Source organism: Ranitomeya imitator, chromosome 5 (assembly GCF_032444005.1).
Source record: "Ranitomeya imitator isolate aRanImi1 chromosome 5, aRanImi1.pri, whole genome shotgun sequence".
Classification (NCBI taxonomy): Eukaryota; Metazoa; Chordata; class Amphibia; order Anura; family Dendrobatidae; genus Ranitomeya; species Ranitomeya imitator.
In genome coordinates, this window is record NC_091286.1 from 309193739 (window position 1) to 309210982 (window position 17244).

The following is a 17244-nucleotide window of genomic DNA, read 5'->3' on the forward strand; positions in this document are numbered from 1 at the left end:
TCTTGAATGTGATTTTGAGCACCTTGAGGGGTGCATATTTTAGAATGGTGTCACTTTGGGGTATTTTCTATCATATAGACCCATCAAAGCCACTCCAAATATGATTTGTCCTTAAAAAATGGTTTTTCTAAATTTTGCTGGAAAAATGAGAAATCACTGGTCAACTTTTTTTTAACCCTTTTAACTTCCTAACAAAAAATGTTTCAAAAATTGGGCACAAAGGGCACAAAAATTAAAAGTTTGAAAACTGCTAAATTTTTAAAACTTTTGCCAGATTTCCATTTTTTTCATAAATAACATCTTATCAAAGAAAATTTACCACTTGCATATGTCATGAAGAAACAGTCTCAGAATTAGTGGGATACGTTGAAGCATTCCAGAGCTATAACCTCATAAAGTGACAGTGGTCAGGATTGTAAAAATTGGTTTGGTCATTAAGGTCAAAATTGTCTCGGTCACTAAAGGGTTAATTTTGTTTCCACATTTTAAGCGGGTCTGTGCCTAGAGATAAAAAACAAACTGCATAAATTATTAAATAGATCTTAGACCTGATAAGAATGATGTATTTACTATGATAATCCATGTCTCAATGGCTGTATAATCCTTTGTGGAAGTTTACACTGCTTTTCTGCCCATGTAGCATAGCTGACAGCTCCTTAGTGTCCCTCCTGTTACTGACATCTCACACAGCTTAGTGCAAGCTGACAGCTCCTCAGTGTCCCTCCTGTTACTGACATCTCACACAGCTTAGTACAAGCTGACAGCTCCTCAGTGTCCCTCCTGTTACTGACATCTCACACAGCTTAGTACAAGCTGACAGCTCCTTAGTGTTCCTCCTGTTACTGACATCTCACACAGCTTAGTACAAGCTGACAGCTCCTTAGTGTTCCTCCTGTTACTGACATCTCACACAGCTTAGTACAAGCTGACAGCTCCTCAGTGTCCCTTCCTGTTACTGGCATCTCTCACAGCTTAGTACAAGCTGACAGCTCCTCAGTGTCCCTCCTGTTACTGACATCTCACACAGCTTAATACAAGCTGACAGCTCCTCAGTGTCCCTCCTGTTACTGACATCTCACACAGCTTAGTACAAGCTGACAGCTCCTCAGTGTCCCTCCTGTTACTGACATCTCACACAGCTTAGTACAAGCTGAGAGCTCCTCAGTGTCCCTCCTGTTACTGACATCTCACACAGCTTAGTACAAGCTGACAGCTCCTCAGTGTCCCTCCTGTTACTGGCATCTCTCACAGCTTAGTACAAGCTGACAGCTCCTCAGTGTCCCTCCTGTTACTGACATCTCACACAGCTTAGTACAAGCTGAGAGCTCCTCAGTGTCCCTCCTGTTACTGACATCTCACACAGCTTAGTACAAGCTGACAGCTCCTCAGTGTCCCTCCTGTTACTGGCATCTCTCACAGCTTAGTACAAGCTGACAGCTCCTCAGTGTCCCTCCTGTTACTGACATCTCACACAGCTTAGTACAAGCTGACAGCTCCTCAGTGTCCCTCCTGTTACTGACATCTCACACAGCTTAGTACAAGCTGAGAGCTCCTCAGTGTCCCTCCTGTTACTGACATCTCACACAGCTTAGTACAAGCTGACAGCTCCTCAGTGTCCCTCCTGTTACTGGCATCTCTCACAGCTTAGTACAAGCTGACAGCTCCTCAGTGTCCCTCCTGTTACTGACATCTCACACAGCTTAGTACAAGCTGAGAGCTCCTCAGTGTCCCTCCTGTTACTGACATCTCACACAGCTTAGTACAAGCTGACAGCTCCTCAGTGTCCCTCCTGTTACTGGCATCTCACACAGCTTAGTACAAGCTGACAGCTCCTCAGTGTCCCTCCTGTTACTGACATCTCACACAGCTTAGTACAAGCTGACAGCTCCTCAGTGTCCCTCCTGTTACTGGCATCTCACACAGCTTAGTACAAGCTGACAGCTCCTCAGTGTCCCTCCTGTTACTGACATCTCTCACAGCTTAGTACAAGCTGACAGCTCCTCAGTGTCCCTCCTGTTACTGGCATCTCACACAGCTTAGTACAAGCTGACAGCTCCTCAGTGTCCCTCCTGTTACTGACATCTCTCACAGCTTAGTACAAGCTGACAGCTCCTCAGTATCCCTCCTGTTACTGACATCTCACACTGCTTAGTACAAGTTGACAGCTCCTCAGTGTCATTCCTGTTGCTGACGTCTCACGCTGCTCAGTACAAGTTGCAGCTGACATTTGGGCTGGGTGAGGGGAGATTGAAGATACTTGGACTCGAGATTATTATTTAGCTGGACTGGATGATAAAATTATCATTTTAGCATCAGGATGATACAGCCAATCTGACATGGTTTTTGAAAGTAAATACTCAAGTCTCAGCAGGCCTAAGAGATCTTTTTAATAACATATGCAGTTTGCATTGTGAAATCTGGTGGCAAATCCACTTTAAGACAAAAACTCCATCATTAAGTTTCCAAAGTGTGTTAATGAGGTTTTTTTTCTTTTTATTCAAAGGACAATCGTACAATTGAGCCCCAAACCTATGGACAGATTGCTTCATATTATTATTTGAAACACCAAACTGTTCGGATGTTTAAGGACAGACTGAAGCCAGAGTGTTCTGTTGAAGACTTGTTATCAGTTCTGACAGTAAGTAAATAAGAGTTCAAATGTGTTATGTTAAATTATAATCCCTCATGATGCTTTTATGCGACCATTATGTTATCATTAATAGTGCCTAGCTCATTATTTATAACAATATTGTGCAGTTGTTGTTCCTTAAAGGATGGCATCCCCTGTCTTAATCGGGTATGTGTTCCTCAAAGTTCGGGTCTATGTTCTGGAACAAAGAGCCGGTCTAGTAAACCAACGGCGTACATGTCCGTAATACAAGGCTGCATTACCAACTGCTGGAGATGAATTATTTCCCAGCCATGTCTTCCCCTGGCAATAACATCAACTCACCAGGGGCACAACCATCAAAGAGGTTTTTTAGACCAGGAATAATTTTTAGCAGGCAGTGTATTATGCTGAATCCTAATCGTGAGTTGGCTCTTTTTGCCTGTTGAAGAGGTCGTCATATGACATCCCATATGGTTATGCAAGTATGAAAAGGTGCCTGTTGAGATGAATCCATTTTACTGATATAAGGCCAGTAAACCCACATGTATGGGGTTGCACACGTACATATCCCGTCTTCTCTGTTTATACATATACAGTTATTTCGCTGCTGTAATACTTGGTCCATCGCCTTTAATATTGTGTTGCCTGCTGGTTGTGATCTATTAGAGCTGTGCCCACTAAAATATCATGCATTTTGGCGCTGATGGAAAAGTAGACATAATTGGTAATTAAGTTACTTTTCCAAGTCTCACCATTAAAGGTGTAAATTGGCGGTTTCTAAAGGCTTGAGATTCATAAAAGAAAAACCACAGTAGTTTGAAGCTTTTTTTTTGCAAGTTAATGAGCTTTCTAATTAAGCCAATTGATCCACACCTCCTTTGTCATCCCATAACATTACATCTGTCCAGTGCTAATGCTTTCTCTTCACTTACGGAGGCATTTAACAGTTTTGGCAACAGGGAATAACACAGCATAGGGTGAATGTGCTAATTACTTTACATGTCAAAGGGAAATCGGCTAATAATGTAACACACCAGCACTAGAGTGATGAAAACACATACCAATACCAGCATAATCCTGAATATGTATTATCTGTTCCATAATTATATATATATGTAACACAGTGACGTTGTGATGTTTTCATCCACTATATAAGCAACCTGCTATGATAATCTGATGCGATTCTCTTCCACTCCAATTTTAATTTAACACAACACTGCTTCTCTTCTTTTGAATGAGAAAGTACAGCATTGAAATCTACTTCAGAAGCTGAGTACACTCCTCAACATTGAAATTACTAAGAAGAAACATTTGTAGAATAATGGAAGTCACTGGATGCATAAACATATTAATGATTTACACATGATAAAACAAATGAAAATATTTTTAAAACATCTCCATTTGTTCAGTATTTGGTGTGAGTGCCACACACAGAAATACATGCATTTACGCTATCGTTGAGGTTATAAGTGGTTGTCTGAGAAACGTTCTGCCACGCTGAATGCACTTTGGCCAGATCCACTGGGGACGCTCCCTTTACAATTGCCCACCAATGACATCTTAAAGTGCTCGAATGAAGTAAAGGTACTGTCACGCTAAGCGACGCTGCAGCGATACCGACAACGATCCGGATCGCTGCAGCGTCGCTGTTTGGTCGCTGGAGAGCTGTCACACAGACAGCTCTCCAGCGACCAACGATGCCGGTAACCAGGGTAAACATCGGGTTACTAAGCGCAGGGCCGCGCTTAGTAACCCGATGTTTACCCTGGTTACCATCGTTAAAGTAAAAAAAACAAACACTACATACTTACCTACCGCTGTCTGTCCTCGGCGCTCTGCTTCTCTGGTCTGGCTGTGAGCACAGCGGCCGGAAAGCAGAGCGGTGACGTCACCGCTCTGCTTTCCGGCTGCCCGGCGCTCACAGCCAGAGCAGAGAAGCACAGCGCCGGGGACAGACAGCGGTAGGTAAGTATGTAGTGTTTGTTTTTTTACTTTAACAATGGTAACCAGGGTAAACATCGGGTTACTAAGCGCGGCCCTGCGCTTAGTAACCCGATGTTTACCCTGGTTACCAGCGAAGACATCGCTGAATCGGTGTCACACGCCGATTCAGCGATGTCAGCGGGAGAGCCAGCGACGAAATAAAGTTCTGGCCTTTCTTCCCCGACCAGCGACATCACAGCAGGGGCCTGATCGCTGCTGCGTGTCACACTGGACGATATCGCTAGCCAGGACGCTGCAACGTCACGGATCGCTAGCGATATCGTCTAGTGTGACGGGGCCTTAAGTCTAGAGAAGCTCCAGGCCATGGTAGCACGTTAAGGCCACGCAAGTTGCTCACAGTAGCATGAGCATATGCGGCCTGGTGGTGTTGTGTTGAAGTCACTTTGGTTGATTCCACCTGACATTATAATTCCAGGATTACGATCTGTGTGATGTTTCCTCCTGACGGTTTCTTCATAGTGTTGCTCAGGTGGTCTCCAGAACAATTTCAGCTATTATTGCGTCCAAGACAAAAGTGGGGCTTTTCCCTTAAGAGAATAAGCCTCCATTTTAGCCTCTATTGCCATCTTGTTCTGCACCACAATATCCTTTGAGAGGAGTGGTGTGAGTTCAGTAGAACACCTGTAGCTGGATGTCTGGCTTGTAGTCCAGTGTCATACGAACACCTTGTGATGGTTTGTGTAGACACTGCTAGATATGTTAATGGTATGCAACTCGTAAAATTATGAAAACAACATATTGAACACATCTCAATATATTCAGTCTCAAATGTGAGAGCCATGCTGAATGTCAAAATGCCTGGCCACATGTTGCTTGGCCTAAATGTGCTTCCATGGCTTGCAGTATCTCTGGACTTCTCTACCATCGAGTACATGTGGAAGTAATTAGTCGGCAAATTGCAAAGGGAGCTGCCAGCAGCGGATTTTGATGATTAGCTTAGCTGGGTGCATTTAGGATGGCAGAACATTCCTCAGACAACCATTAATAACCTAACTTTCTGTCATCATATACTCAACTTTTGTGGCACAAAAAATGAAGAATTTATCTAGTCATTCCTCTCTCGCTAAGCTGCACTCACTTTTCAATAAAGATTGCAGAGCTGGTGGAAAAACACCCAAAGTTGTAAAAGCTTTGTTCCAAGTATGCATTACACAAAACAAATTGTGACATTTCAAACCGTTTTTTCTTTTTTAGCTAGATTTCTGGTGCATACTATTTGATGAATCAATCCTTTAGTTGTACATATAGGTATACTAACACTTAAAAGGAAGGTATCATCAGAAAATAATGTACTATTTAAATTATGTTTATGTATCAAATTTATTGTTGAATATTTTTTAGCATTGTTTTTATATCATATCACAATCTGTAGTTTTTTTTTTCGCAATTTTTACATTGTCCGCTGTGATTATTTTATGCTTAGAATTCCTGTTCTGTACAGGATCCAAGGGATATCGTTTTTCCTTGCGGAGAGTGGCATGTTAAGCATGCCAAAATGAGGAGACTTAAAACCGCAATGCTCCTCTGGGAAATATGCAAATTGTCTCTTTAGAGAGGAAAAGGACTAGAACTCTAGTGCCACCTAATGGAAGTAGCAATCCTAGAAGTCAATGTCAGCCCTTTAACGAGCCTTGTCACTTAGGGTAAAAGCCAAACCAGAATCTCAGTTTGCAGACATTGTGTTTCGGGGTACTGCCCTTCATCAGTGCAAAGTGGAGATCTGGTTTGGCTGTGTGACAGAAAACTCTTCAGAAGTCTCATTATCATCCCAGGCTGGATTAGAGTGTCATGTAAGACCTCTATATACATATGATAACACAGGAGCCACCATTCACCATAAGTGATTTCTCAGCTCCCCTGCTTCTTCTCCCTTCACGGTGAACTTTGCACACGCTCATAAGATGCTTCAATGGAAAAGATAGGTCCTGAGACAGTATATTGCTGCTAATGTACTTGTGAATTTCCGGAAACAACAGGAAGCATAAGTCTACAATAGCCTCAGTGGCCATTATGAAAATTTAAAGATTTCCATTTTTATAATTTTTTTATTTTTAAATCATAATATTAAAAAAACAATTTTTAAAAATACATTTAACATGATAATGTGATTTAAAGCATTTCAAGTATTTTTTTTCTATAACAATCTTAATCGTTTAATGCAGGTTATCTCTGTTCAGATAAAAATATAGATCTTAATTTCCACTGGTTTCCAGTTACCAGAGGGCGCTGCAGGTAGCAGCTCCACTAGGAGTAAGGGCCTAAGTTGGTGAGTCCAGCCGCCGGCACCCTCCCCACACTCCTGCAGTGGCTCTTTTCATGCCTTCATCCGCTTTCTGTGTACGGATCTCCCTGTATAGTGGGTATGTGTTATGAATGGAAAATAACAGAGAATAACTTGTACACTTATATACTTAGATGCGTATCCTTATCCAAAGCTGAATAGATCATCTCTATACAATGTTTAGTGGCTGCTGCCTGGACTGCAGATGAGCGCCTATTGGAATGAATGCGCAGTACCTGGCAGTGGCCACTAAACAGCTGATGGCGCTGTGCTGTTAAGCTCTTCCGCTGTCTATATTCTGTTGTTGAGAACAGCTCATTGGTTGGGGTTTTTTTGTATAATTTTTGGATTCTATAATTTCAGAATTTTAGCTTAAAACAGTCTTCTTTTTCACGGGTGTGCTAATATAAAATCTCACTGGCTAGATAAGCATTCATAAATGTAGAGAAATGAGTTTTTTGGAGCATGGTAACATTTAAGTCGTAAGGTTTTATTTGCAGTTTTACGATGCCCTCCAGATTTTTGTGTGTCACTGGCATAAGTCTTTGTGATAAGGCAACATTTTATCTGTGCTTTTCCTTAGATCTACGTGTTAATGTGCTGCGTTATCTTAAAGCACCAAAGAAAGTGCCAATTCCAGCTGCGGCGCAGATGTAAATATGTGATCATGCTGGCATGTGTCAAGCCTGTGCTAGCCTGTAGTAGCCACTAGGGGGCACATGAGATGCCTTAAAGCTTGGCTGTTGCCTTTCCAGCTTTACATGCTTTGCTCCCTTGGCTAGTTCAACACATATTGAATATTCCCATTATACTCGGAAACGTGTGCGGATTCCAGAATGGAAAGTGAAAAACTGGTTGCCCTTCTAATGGGAGGATGTGTAACACTTTCTAGTTCTGATCCAATACATCCACATTTCTCTTTCAGAATAGTGAGAGTGGGTCTTTTCTTAACGTAAAATAGAGAAATATGAGAAATATGTCTTTATTGCCAGTATTGATACATAGAAAAATGCATGTTTGTTCTATCCACTGTCTTAGCTGCAGTCTTAGTTCAGAAACTCACCCCTAAATATATTTTGATCCCAGAATTAATTCAGACCCCAGATCTGACCGAAGAATTGTTTAGTTACCAGACCCCTAAATTAATTCAGATCCCTCTCAGTCTAGATCTCTACCTGAACTTAGACCCAGCGCATATAATAGTCATTTTATTTACATTGTGCCAACATATTCTGCAGACGGAGAAAAATATTCATGCCAGAACCCTAAACTAATTCAGACCCCAAGGCTAACCCATGAATTAAATCAGGGGTCTGGCCTAAGCTATGAGTTACGGTGATTAAGAGCCCAACCACAATTTAATTCAAGCACCAGACCCCAAAATGTATTTCATGGGGTTGTCCAGATTTGGGACCAAAGTATGTGGTCACACTATGCGAGTGCAGACTGCTGAATTGTGACAGCATGTGATGTGCTCGCTATGACGATTACTTGAAATTCCCCATGTTAGTTGGCGGTCACGTGTCTTCATGTATTCAGTTTCCATTGTTGCAGTCACGTGTCGACTAGATTCATTCAGCTTCTCTCGATGGAAGTGAACTGAGAGAAGCCAAAAGAATTACTGCAGACTATTGTCCCAAGCCTGGACAACCCCTTTAAATCCAGTATTGTAGGTTTTTCGCTACTGAAAAATATTTTTAAAAAAACATGCACTAGCTTCTAAAATCACCGACGTCATATTCATGTTACCGATCCACTACCGCTCCTCATCCAGATAAGCCTGTCACTGGGCTTCCTCCACTCTCTCTGACCGCTGCAGCCAATCTCTGTTTTGAGCAGTCATTGCACCATTGGGTATCACATGGACGAGGAAGTAGTGTGCTCAGCATAGAACCCAGAGAGTGCTGGGAGAATAGCGGGGGCGGTTCGGTTAGTAAAGCATTATGCTCTCTTTAAATATTTTAGAACCAGCTTAAAAAACAGTTGAGCAGTCTAAAATAATTTAGTGTAGAGTATGAAATTAATTATTCAGACCTCTGATTAAATGTGTAAATAAATTCAGACCCTGACCCCCAAATGCAGACATATTCTTACCCTCCTCAGTTCTGTGGCAATCACCACTACAGACTAAATCCTAATGGCGTGAGTCTTGGGGTGCCCCATGGTATGCACCCAGATATGGAGAAGCCATTATGGATAGAAATAATCCACAGCTCCCAATTATTCCAGAGAACCCTGTGTAACTTGTTGTCACGCTCACGCCCTGACTGGTGGGCGTGAGCTCGGGGGGTTTGTGGCCCCACTGTGCCACAAACCAGACTACCTTGGAAGGGGTGTGACTATGACAGCTGCCTTGGTCTTCACTGGAGCCTCTGATGGTGAGGTCAGGTTTGTGCAGCAGGCAGCTGCCAGGTGCTACTCCAGGGTAGTGTCAGGCTGTGGTAGCTGGTCCCACTTGGGAATCAGGAACACCAGCATTGGTGCGGGCATCAGGCAGGACTAACAGATGAGCACGGATGAGATTCAGATGAGTAGGCTGGCATGGCTGAGACACAGAGCTGGCAGAGACACAGGACTGGAAGTAACGACAGAGACACAGGGCTGGCAGGCACGGCAGAGACACAGGGCTGGCAGGCACGGCAGAGACACAGGGCTGGCAGGCACGGCAGAGATACAGGGCTGGCAGGCACGGCAGAGACACAGGGCAGGCAGGTACAGCAGAAACACAGGGCAGGTTTGTGTGATGTATGAAGGAACAGGTAGGGACCTGTTCACACAGGAGGTGCAGGTAAGGAGAAAAGCTGAAAGAAATAAAGCATGAGGGAACAGGTTGGGACCTGTTCACACAGGAGATGCAGGTATGGAAATGAGCAGGAAGGAATGGAGTGTGAAGGAACAGGTTGAGACCTGTTCACACAGGAAGAGAACCGCAAGGCTGCGGATAGCAATGGTAGAGCAGCGGGAGATGGAGCAGCAGCAGAAGCTAAGCAGAGCGGAACTGCAAGGAATGCGGAGAGGAGCTGCAGCAAGAGGTTTCTGCAGCAGCAAAGCAGAGCAGAACCGCGAGGAAAGCGAAGAGGAGCTGCAGCAAGAGATTACTGCAGCAGCAGAAGCTAAGCAGGGCAGAACCACAAGGAATGTGGAGAGGAGCTGCAGCAAGAGGTTTCTGCAGCAGCAAAGCAGAGCAGAACCGCAAGAAATGCGGAGAGGAGCTGCAGCAAGAGATTACTGCAGCAGCAGAAGCTAAGCAGAGCAGAACCACAAGGAATGCGGAGAGGAGCTGCAGCAAGAGATTCCTGCAGCAACAGGAGCGGAGCAGAGTAGAACAGAGCAGAACCGCAGGAGTGCGGAGCAGAGGTAAAGCCACAAGGGTACAGAGCAGGCAGAGCCGCAAGAGTGCGGAGCATAAGCAGACTGAGAACACAAGGAAAGACACAGCAGGGAAGGAAGCCACAGACAAGGAGGCCGAGATAAGACTAAGTTCAGACAAGGTAATGGAACAATACAAGGAACAAGAACATAGACACAGGGACCAGGATATTCTGCCTCCTGGAGGGTGGACAAACCTAAACAAGGCAAAGCAAGGACACCGACACCAGGATATACAGCCTCCTGGAGGGCAGACCAACAAGAACAAGGCAAGGCTAAGAGTAGAGCCTCCAGAGATGGAGGAACACAGAGCAAGGCCTGGCAACTCAGAAGCTAAACACTAACTGAGTATACACATTGCACAGGCCCAGTCCACTGGGTGGAGCTGCACTAAATACTAGAGGCCTCTTGGTAATTGGTCAGGAACAGATTAGACAGGTGCATCTGATTCCTATAATAACCAGAGAGTTCAGGCACCGCCCCCCCTATGCACACAGCCAGGAAGCATTCAGAGAGCAGAGGCACAGAATATGGAGCTGGCAAGAAACAGAAACCACATCATGACTTGGAGCAGTGGGTAAGATAGTGTGAGAGATGAGAGGCCATGCCGTGATGCCAGCAGAGTTGTTACACTTGTACTGTGTTAAACACCCCTAGAACCCACTGCTGTATACAATTATGGGCCATTTACATCGCAAGACTATTGTAGTCATGCATCCCTAGGAACACTTGTTTCACCATAATTGTGCAGTCAACCGGATACTGATAACCCGATGAACTAGCAAGATGCTCCTTCATTGGGTGAAATGATCTTTTTTTGCTGCGTAACAGATCATCTTTTTCGGCAGCACATTGTATTGTGTAAATAGGACCTGCGCTGCCGAGAACAATGGTAGCCTATGTGTACTTGGCTATCTATTGTAGATTGTTCTGAAGCCAGAGCGACCTGTAGAAGCCAAACGGCAGCATGTTGCTAATCGGAGGCCATTTACACCGTTATTCTGTGGAAGGCAGAAAACGCAGGGTTTACCTTTTGGTGTGACTAGTAAAAAATTGACATATTGCTGAAAATTCTGAAAATGATATAGGGAACTATGTACAAGCTCACTGTGTATGTTGTATCCATGAAATAAGACAATACATTTTCTCATATCATTTTGTAGTATAGAAACCCTGCTGCGAAAATAAAATAAGTCAGCGTTTTTCCCTTAGCCGAGCTTCACCCGCGTGTCGTGGTGCAGAGTATGCAGAGATTGTCCCTGTCATGTGTTATCTAAAGCTTAAATATCCCCTGAGCACGGTGACCACCCAAGTATGTCATTTATTTCCATTGCTTTTATGGCACCAACATATTCCCCAGCGCTGCACAGAGCTTGTCATCATTCACACAATCTCATTTCCTTCAATCACGTACATTCGGGTCAGATTCATAGAGCGTCAAAAATGTTTTCAGATTTGCGTTGGATTACTGACGCCTCGAATTGAGCATTCTTCCACCACTGTAGTGCCGCTAAGGTGCAAACAGGCCGCAGAATTGCCGCATACCCCTCCAAACCTCTACCGTACTTTGGCTTATGTACCTTGATGACTGGCACAGGCATATGTGATATAGTCTATGCAATATTCTGCAAACAGTGCAAGCTCTTATTTACATATGGAAACAGTCACATCGGCAGGAAAGGTGGCAAATGTCATGTCACAATGACTATATTATTACCTTTTTGGCTCGTTTATAGATGGCACAATCCCAACTAGTCAGAACCCGATTTTATATCTACGTGTTGTATGAGTCTGATGTACGGTTTCATGACCATGCTCCATGTTTTCTGATGTCATGGGTTCTATGTGAGCCTGCCTTTTGTATCCTGTCATGAAGAGCAGATGGATGCTTGACGGACTGCTAATCCACAGCTGGATTGGTTTCAGCAGCCCCTACATTTCTAGGTTAGAGTGGCTGTTCTGTCGGACTGAGAGGGCAGCTAGAGAGGGATATCATTATTCATTAGGGTCCCAGTGGGAGCGCTGCCAGCAGAGATTAATTTTTTCTGTTATGCTTGTAAAACAAGCTCAGGTGGAGTCGGTAATCCTCGGGGCACGGGTGGCAGATCAAGGAAGATGCTACAAAGCTAGTTAATTTTCCGATTCCAGAGGAAACAGAAGCTCACTACCATGTATAAAAACATGATTGCAAATCTAAGTAGCTAAAATCCAAATGGGGTCTTGGAAAACATCTGGCACCAAAATCTTGCTGCAAGAAAAAGTCTTTGAAAGTTTACACATAGGCCAAATGAAGTTTATTCACCCCTCTGACATACAGTCCATAAATGTTATAAATATACACACGTCTTTAATAGGAAACATATACCGTGGGGAAAATAAGTATTTGATACACTGCCGACTTTTCCCACCTACAAAGACTGGAGAGGTCTGTCATTTTTATTGTAGGTACAATTCAACTGTAGGAGACAGAATCTAAAAATAAACAGAATATCACATTGTATGATTTTTAAATAATTTAATTAGATCACCTACCAACCAGCAAGAATTCTGACTCTCACAAACCTGGTAGTTGTTCTTTAAGAAGCCCTCCTCCTCTGCACTCATTACCTGTATTAATTGCACTTGTTTTAACTCATTACATGTGTAAAAGACACCTGTCCACACACTTAATCACACTCCAACCTCTCCACCATGGCCTAAACCAAAAGAGCTGTCTAAGGACACGAGGGACAAAATTGTAGACCTCCACAAGGTTGGGCTGGGCTACAGGACATTAGGCAATCAGCTTGATGAAAAGGCAATAACTGTTATGTAAGCAATCCAGTGACACAGTGTGCCAGCAGTCAGAGCACATGCAGTGATCTGACAATAACCCAAAAACAATAGAACGAGCTCTGAGACGTGGAATCTCTGTAGACCGCAATACCTGAACCTATCCTAAGCACAACTAAAGGCAGCTGTGGATTGCGCCTGACACTACCTATGCAACTCGGCACAGCCTGAGGAGCTGACTAGCCTGAAGATAGAAAAACAAGCCTGACTTGCCTCAGAGAAATACCCCAAAGGAAAAGGCAGCCCCCCACATATAATGACTGTTAGCAAGAAGAAAAGACAAACGTAGGGATGAAATAGATTCAGCAAAGTGAGGCCCGATATTCTAGATAGAGCGAGGATAGCAAAGAGAACTTTGCAGTCTACAAAAAACCCTAAAGCAAAAAACCACGCAAAGGGGGCAAAAAGACCCACCGTGCCGAACTAACGGCACGGCGGTACACCCTTTGCGTCTCAGAGCTTCCAGCAAAACGAATAGACAAGCTGGACAGAAAAAGTAGCAACAAAAGCAAAAAAACACTTATCTAAGCAGAGCAGCAGGCCACAGGAAAGATCCAGAAGCTCAGATCCAACACTGGAACATTGACAAGGAGCAAGGAAGACAGAATCAGGCGGAGTTAAATAACAAAGCAGCCAACGAGCTCACCAGAACACCTGAGGGAGGAAGCTCAGAAGCTGCAGTACCACTTGTGACCACAGGAGTGAATTCAGCCACAGAATTCACAACAGTACCTCCCCCTTGAGGAGGGGTCACCGAACCCTCACCAGAGCCCCCAGGCCGACCAGGATGAGCCACATGAAAGGCACGAACAAGATCTGGAGCATGGACATCAGAGGCAAAAACCCAGGAATTATCTTCCTGAGCATAACCATTCCATTTAACCAGATACTGGAGTTTCCGTCTAGAAACACGAGAATCCAAAATTTTCTCCACAATATACTCCAATTCCCCCTCCACCAAAACCGGGGCAGGAGGCTCAACAGATGGAACCATAGGTGCCACGTATCTCCGCAACAACGACCTATGGAATACATTATGTATGGAAAAGGAGTCTGGGAGGATCAGACGAAAAGACACAGGATTGAGAATCTCAGAAATCCTATACGGACCAAAAAAACGAGGTTTAAATTTAGGAGAGGAAACCTTCATAGGAATATGACGAGAAGATAACCAAACCAGATCCCCAACACGGAGTCGGGGACCCACACGGCGTCTGCGATTAGCGAAAAGTTGAGCCTTCTCCTGGGACAAGGTCAAATTGTCCACTACCTGAGTCCAGATCTGCTGCAACCTGTCCACCACAGAATCCACACCAGGACAGTCCGAAGACTCAACCTGTCCTGAAGAGAAACGAGGATGGAACCCAGAATTGCAGAAAAATGGAGAGACCAAGGTAGCCGAGCTGGCCCGATTATTAAGGGCGAACTCAGCCACCGGCAAAAAGAACACCCAATCATCCTGGTCTGCAGAAACAAAACATCTCAGATATGTTTCCAAGGTCTGATTGGTTCGTTCGGTCTGGCCATTAGTCTGGGGATGGAAAGCCGAGGAAAAAGATAGGTCAATGTCCATCCTACCACAAAAGGCTCGCCAAAACCTTGAAACAAACTGGGAACCTCTGTCAGAAACAATATTCTCAGGAATGCCATGCAAACGAACCACATGCTGGAAGAACAAAGGCACCAAATCAGAGGAGGAAGGCAATTTAACCAAGGGCACCAGATGGACCATTTTAGAAAAGCGATCACAGACCACCCAAATGACTGACATCTTTTGAGAAACGATAAGGTCAGAAATGAAATCCATCGAAATATGTGTCCAAGGCCTCTTTGGGACCGGCAAGGGCAAAAGCAACCCACTGGCACGAGAACAGCAGGGCTTAGCCCGAGCACAAATCCCACAGGACTGCACAAAAGTACGCACATCCCGCGACAGAGAGGGCCACCAAAAGGATCTAGCCACTAACTCTCTGGTACCAAAGATTCCTGGATGACCAGCCAACACCGAACAATGAAGTTCAGAGATAACTTTACTAGTCCACCTATCAGGGACGAACAGTTTCTCCGCCGGACAACGATCAGGTTTATTCGCCTGAAATTTTTGCAACACTCGCCGCAAATCAGGGGAGATGGCAGACACAATGACTCCTTCCTTGAGGATACTCGCCGGCTCAGATGAACCCGGAGAGTCGGGCACAAAACTCCTAGACAGAGCATCCGCCTTCACATTTTTAGAGCCCGGAAGGTACGAAATCACAAAATCGAAGCGGGCAAAAAATAACGACCAACGGGCCTGTCTAGGATTCAAGCGCTTGGCAGACTCGAGATAAGTAAGGTTCTTATGATCAGTCAATACCACCACGCGATGCTTAGCTCCTTCAAGCCAATGACGCCATTCCTCGAATGCCCACTTCATGGCCAGCAACTCTCGGTTGCCCACATCATAATTACGCTCAGCAGCCGAAAACTTCCTGGAAAAGAAAGCACATGGTTTCAACACTGAGCAACCAGAACCTCTCTGTGACAAAACCGCCCCTGCTCCAATCTCAGAAGCATCAACCTCGACCTGGAACGGAAGAGAAACATCTGGTTGACACAACACAGGGGCAGAACAAAAACGATGCTTCAACTCCTGAAAAGCTTCTACAGCAGCAGAAGACCAATTAACCAAATCAGCACCCTTCTTGGTCAAATCGGTCAATGGTTTGGCAATGCTAGAAAAATTACAGATGAAGCGACGATAAAAATTAGCAAAGCCCAGGAATTTTTGCAGACTTTTCAGAGATGTCGGCTGAGTCCAATCCTGGATGGCTTGGACCTTAACGGGATCCATCTCGATAGTAGAAGGGGAAAAGATGAACCCCAAAAATGAAACATTCTGCACACCGAAGAGACACTTTGATCCCTTCACAAACAAAGAATTAGCACGCAGGACCTGGAAAACCATTCTGACCTGCTTCACATGAGAGTCCCAATCATCTGAGAAGATCAAAATGTCATCCAAGTAAACAATCAGGAATTTATCCAGATACTCACGGAAGATGTCATGCATAAAAGACTGAAACACAGATGGAGCATTGGCAAGTCTGAACGGCATCACTAGATACTCAAAATGACCCTCGGGCGTATTAAATGCAGTTTTCCATTCATCTCCTTGCCTGATTCTCACCAGATTATACGCACCACGAAGATCTATCTTAGTGAACCAACTAGCCCCCTTAATCCGAGCAAACAAGTCAGATAACAATGGCAAGGGATACTGAAATTTAACAGTGATCTTATTAAGAAGGCGGTAATCAATACACGGTCTCAGCGAACCATCCTTCTTGGCTACAAAAAAGAACCCTGCTCCCAGTGGTGATGACGATGGGCAAATATGTCCCTTCTCCAGGGATTCCTTCACATAACTGCGCACAGCGGCGTGTTCAGGCACGGATAAATTAAATAATCGACCTTTAGGGAATTTACTACCAGGAATCAAATTGATAGCACAATCACAATCCCTATGCGGAGGTAGGGCATCGGACTTGGGCTCTTCAAATACATCCTGATAATCAGACAAGAACTCTGGGACCTCAGAAGGAGTGGATGACGAAATAGACAAAAATGGAACATCACCATGTACCCCCTGACAACCCCAGCTGGACACCGACATAGAGTTCCAATCCAATACTGGATTATGGGTCTGCAGCCATGGCAACCCCAACACGACCACATCATGCAGATTATGTAGCACCAGAAAGCGAATAACTTCCTGATGTGCAGGAGCCATGCACATGGTCAGCTGGGTCCAGTACTGAGGTTTATTCTTGGCCAAAGGTGTAGCATCAATTCCTCTCAACGGAATAGGACACCGCAAAGGCTCCAAGAAAAACCCACAACGTTTAGCATAATCCAAATCCATCAGATTCAGGGCAGCGCCTGAATCCACAAACGCCATGACAGAATATGATGACAAAGAGCATATCAAGGTAATGGACAGAAGGAATTTGGATTGTACAGTACCAATGACGGCAGACCTATCGAACCGCTTAGTGCGCTTAGGACAATCAGAAATAGCATGAGTGGAATCACCACAGTAGAAACACAGACCATTCAGACGTCTGTGTTCTTGCCGTTCAACTCTGGTCATAGTCCTATCGCACTG

General features: G+C 44.4%; 1 protein-coding gene across 1 annotated transcript in view; it reads left to right on the forward strand.

Annotated features, from left to right (window-relative positions):
- The window catches only part of ASCC3 (activating signal cointegrator 1 complex subunit 3), an 887461-nt gene that overhangs the window by 785058 nt on the left and 85159 nt on the right, over window positions 1–17244 (forward strand). Inside the window, exon 35 of the mRNA XM_069726311.1 lies at window positions 2504–2638. Coding sequence (XP_069582412.1) covers window positions 2504–2638 — 135 coding nt within the window. The remainder of the gene's footprint in view (window positions 1–2503; window positions 2639–17244) is intronic.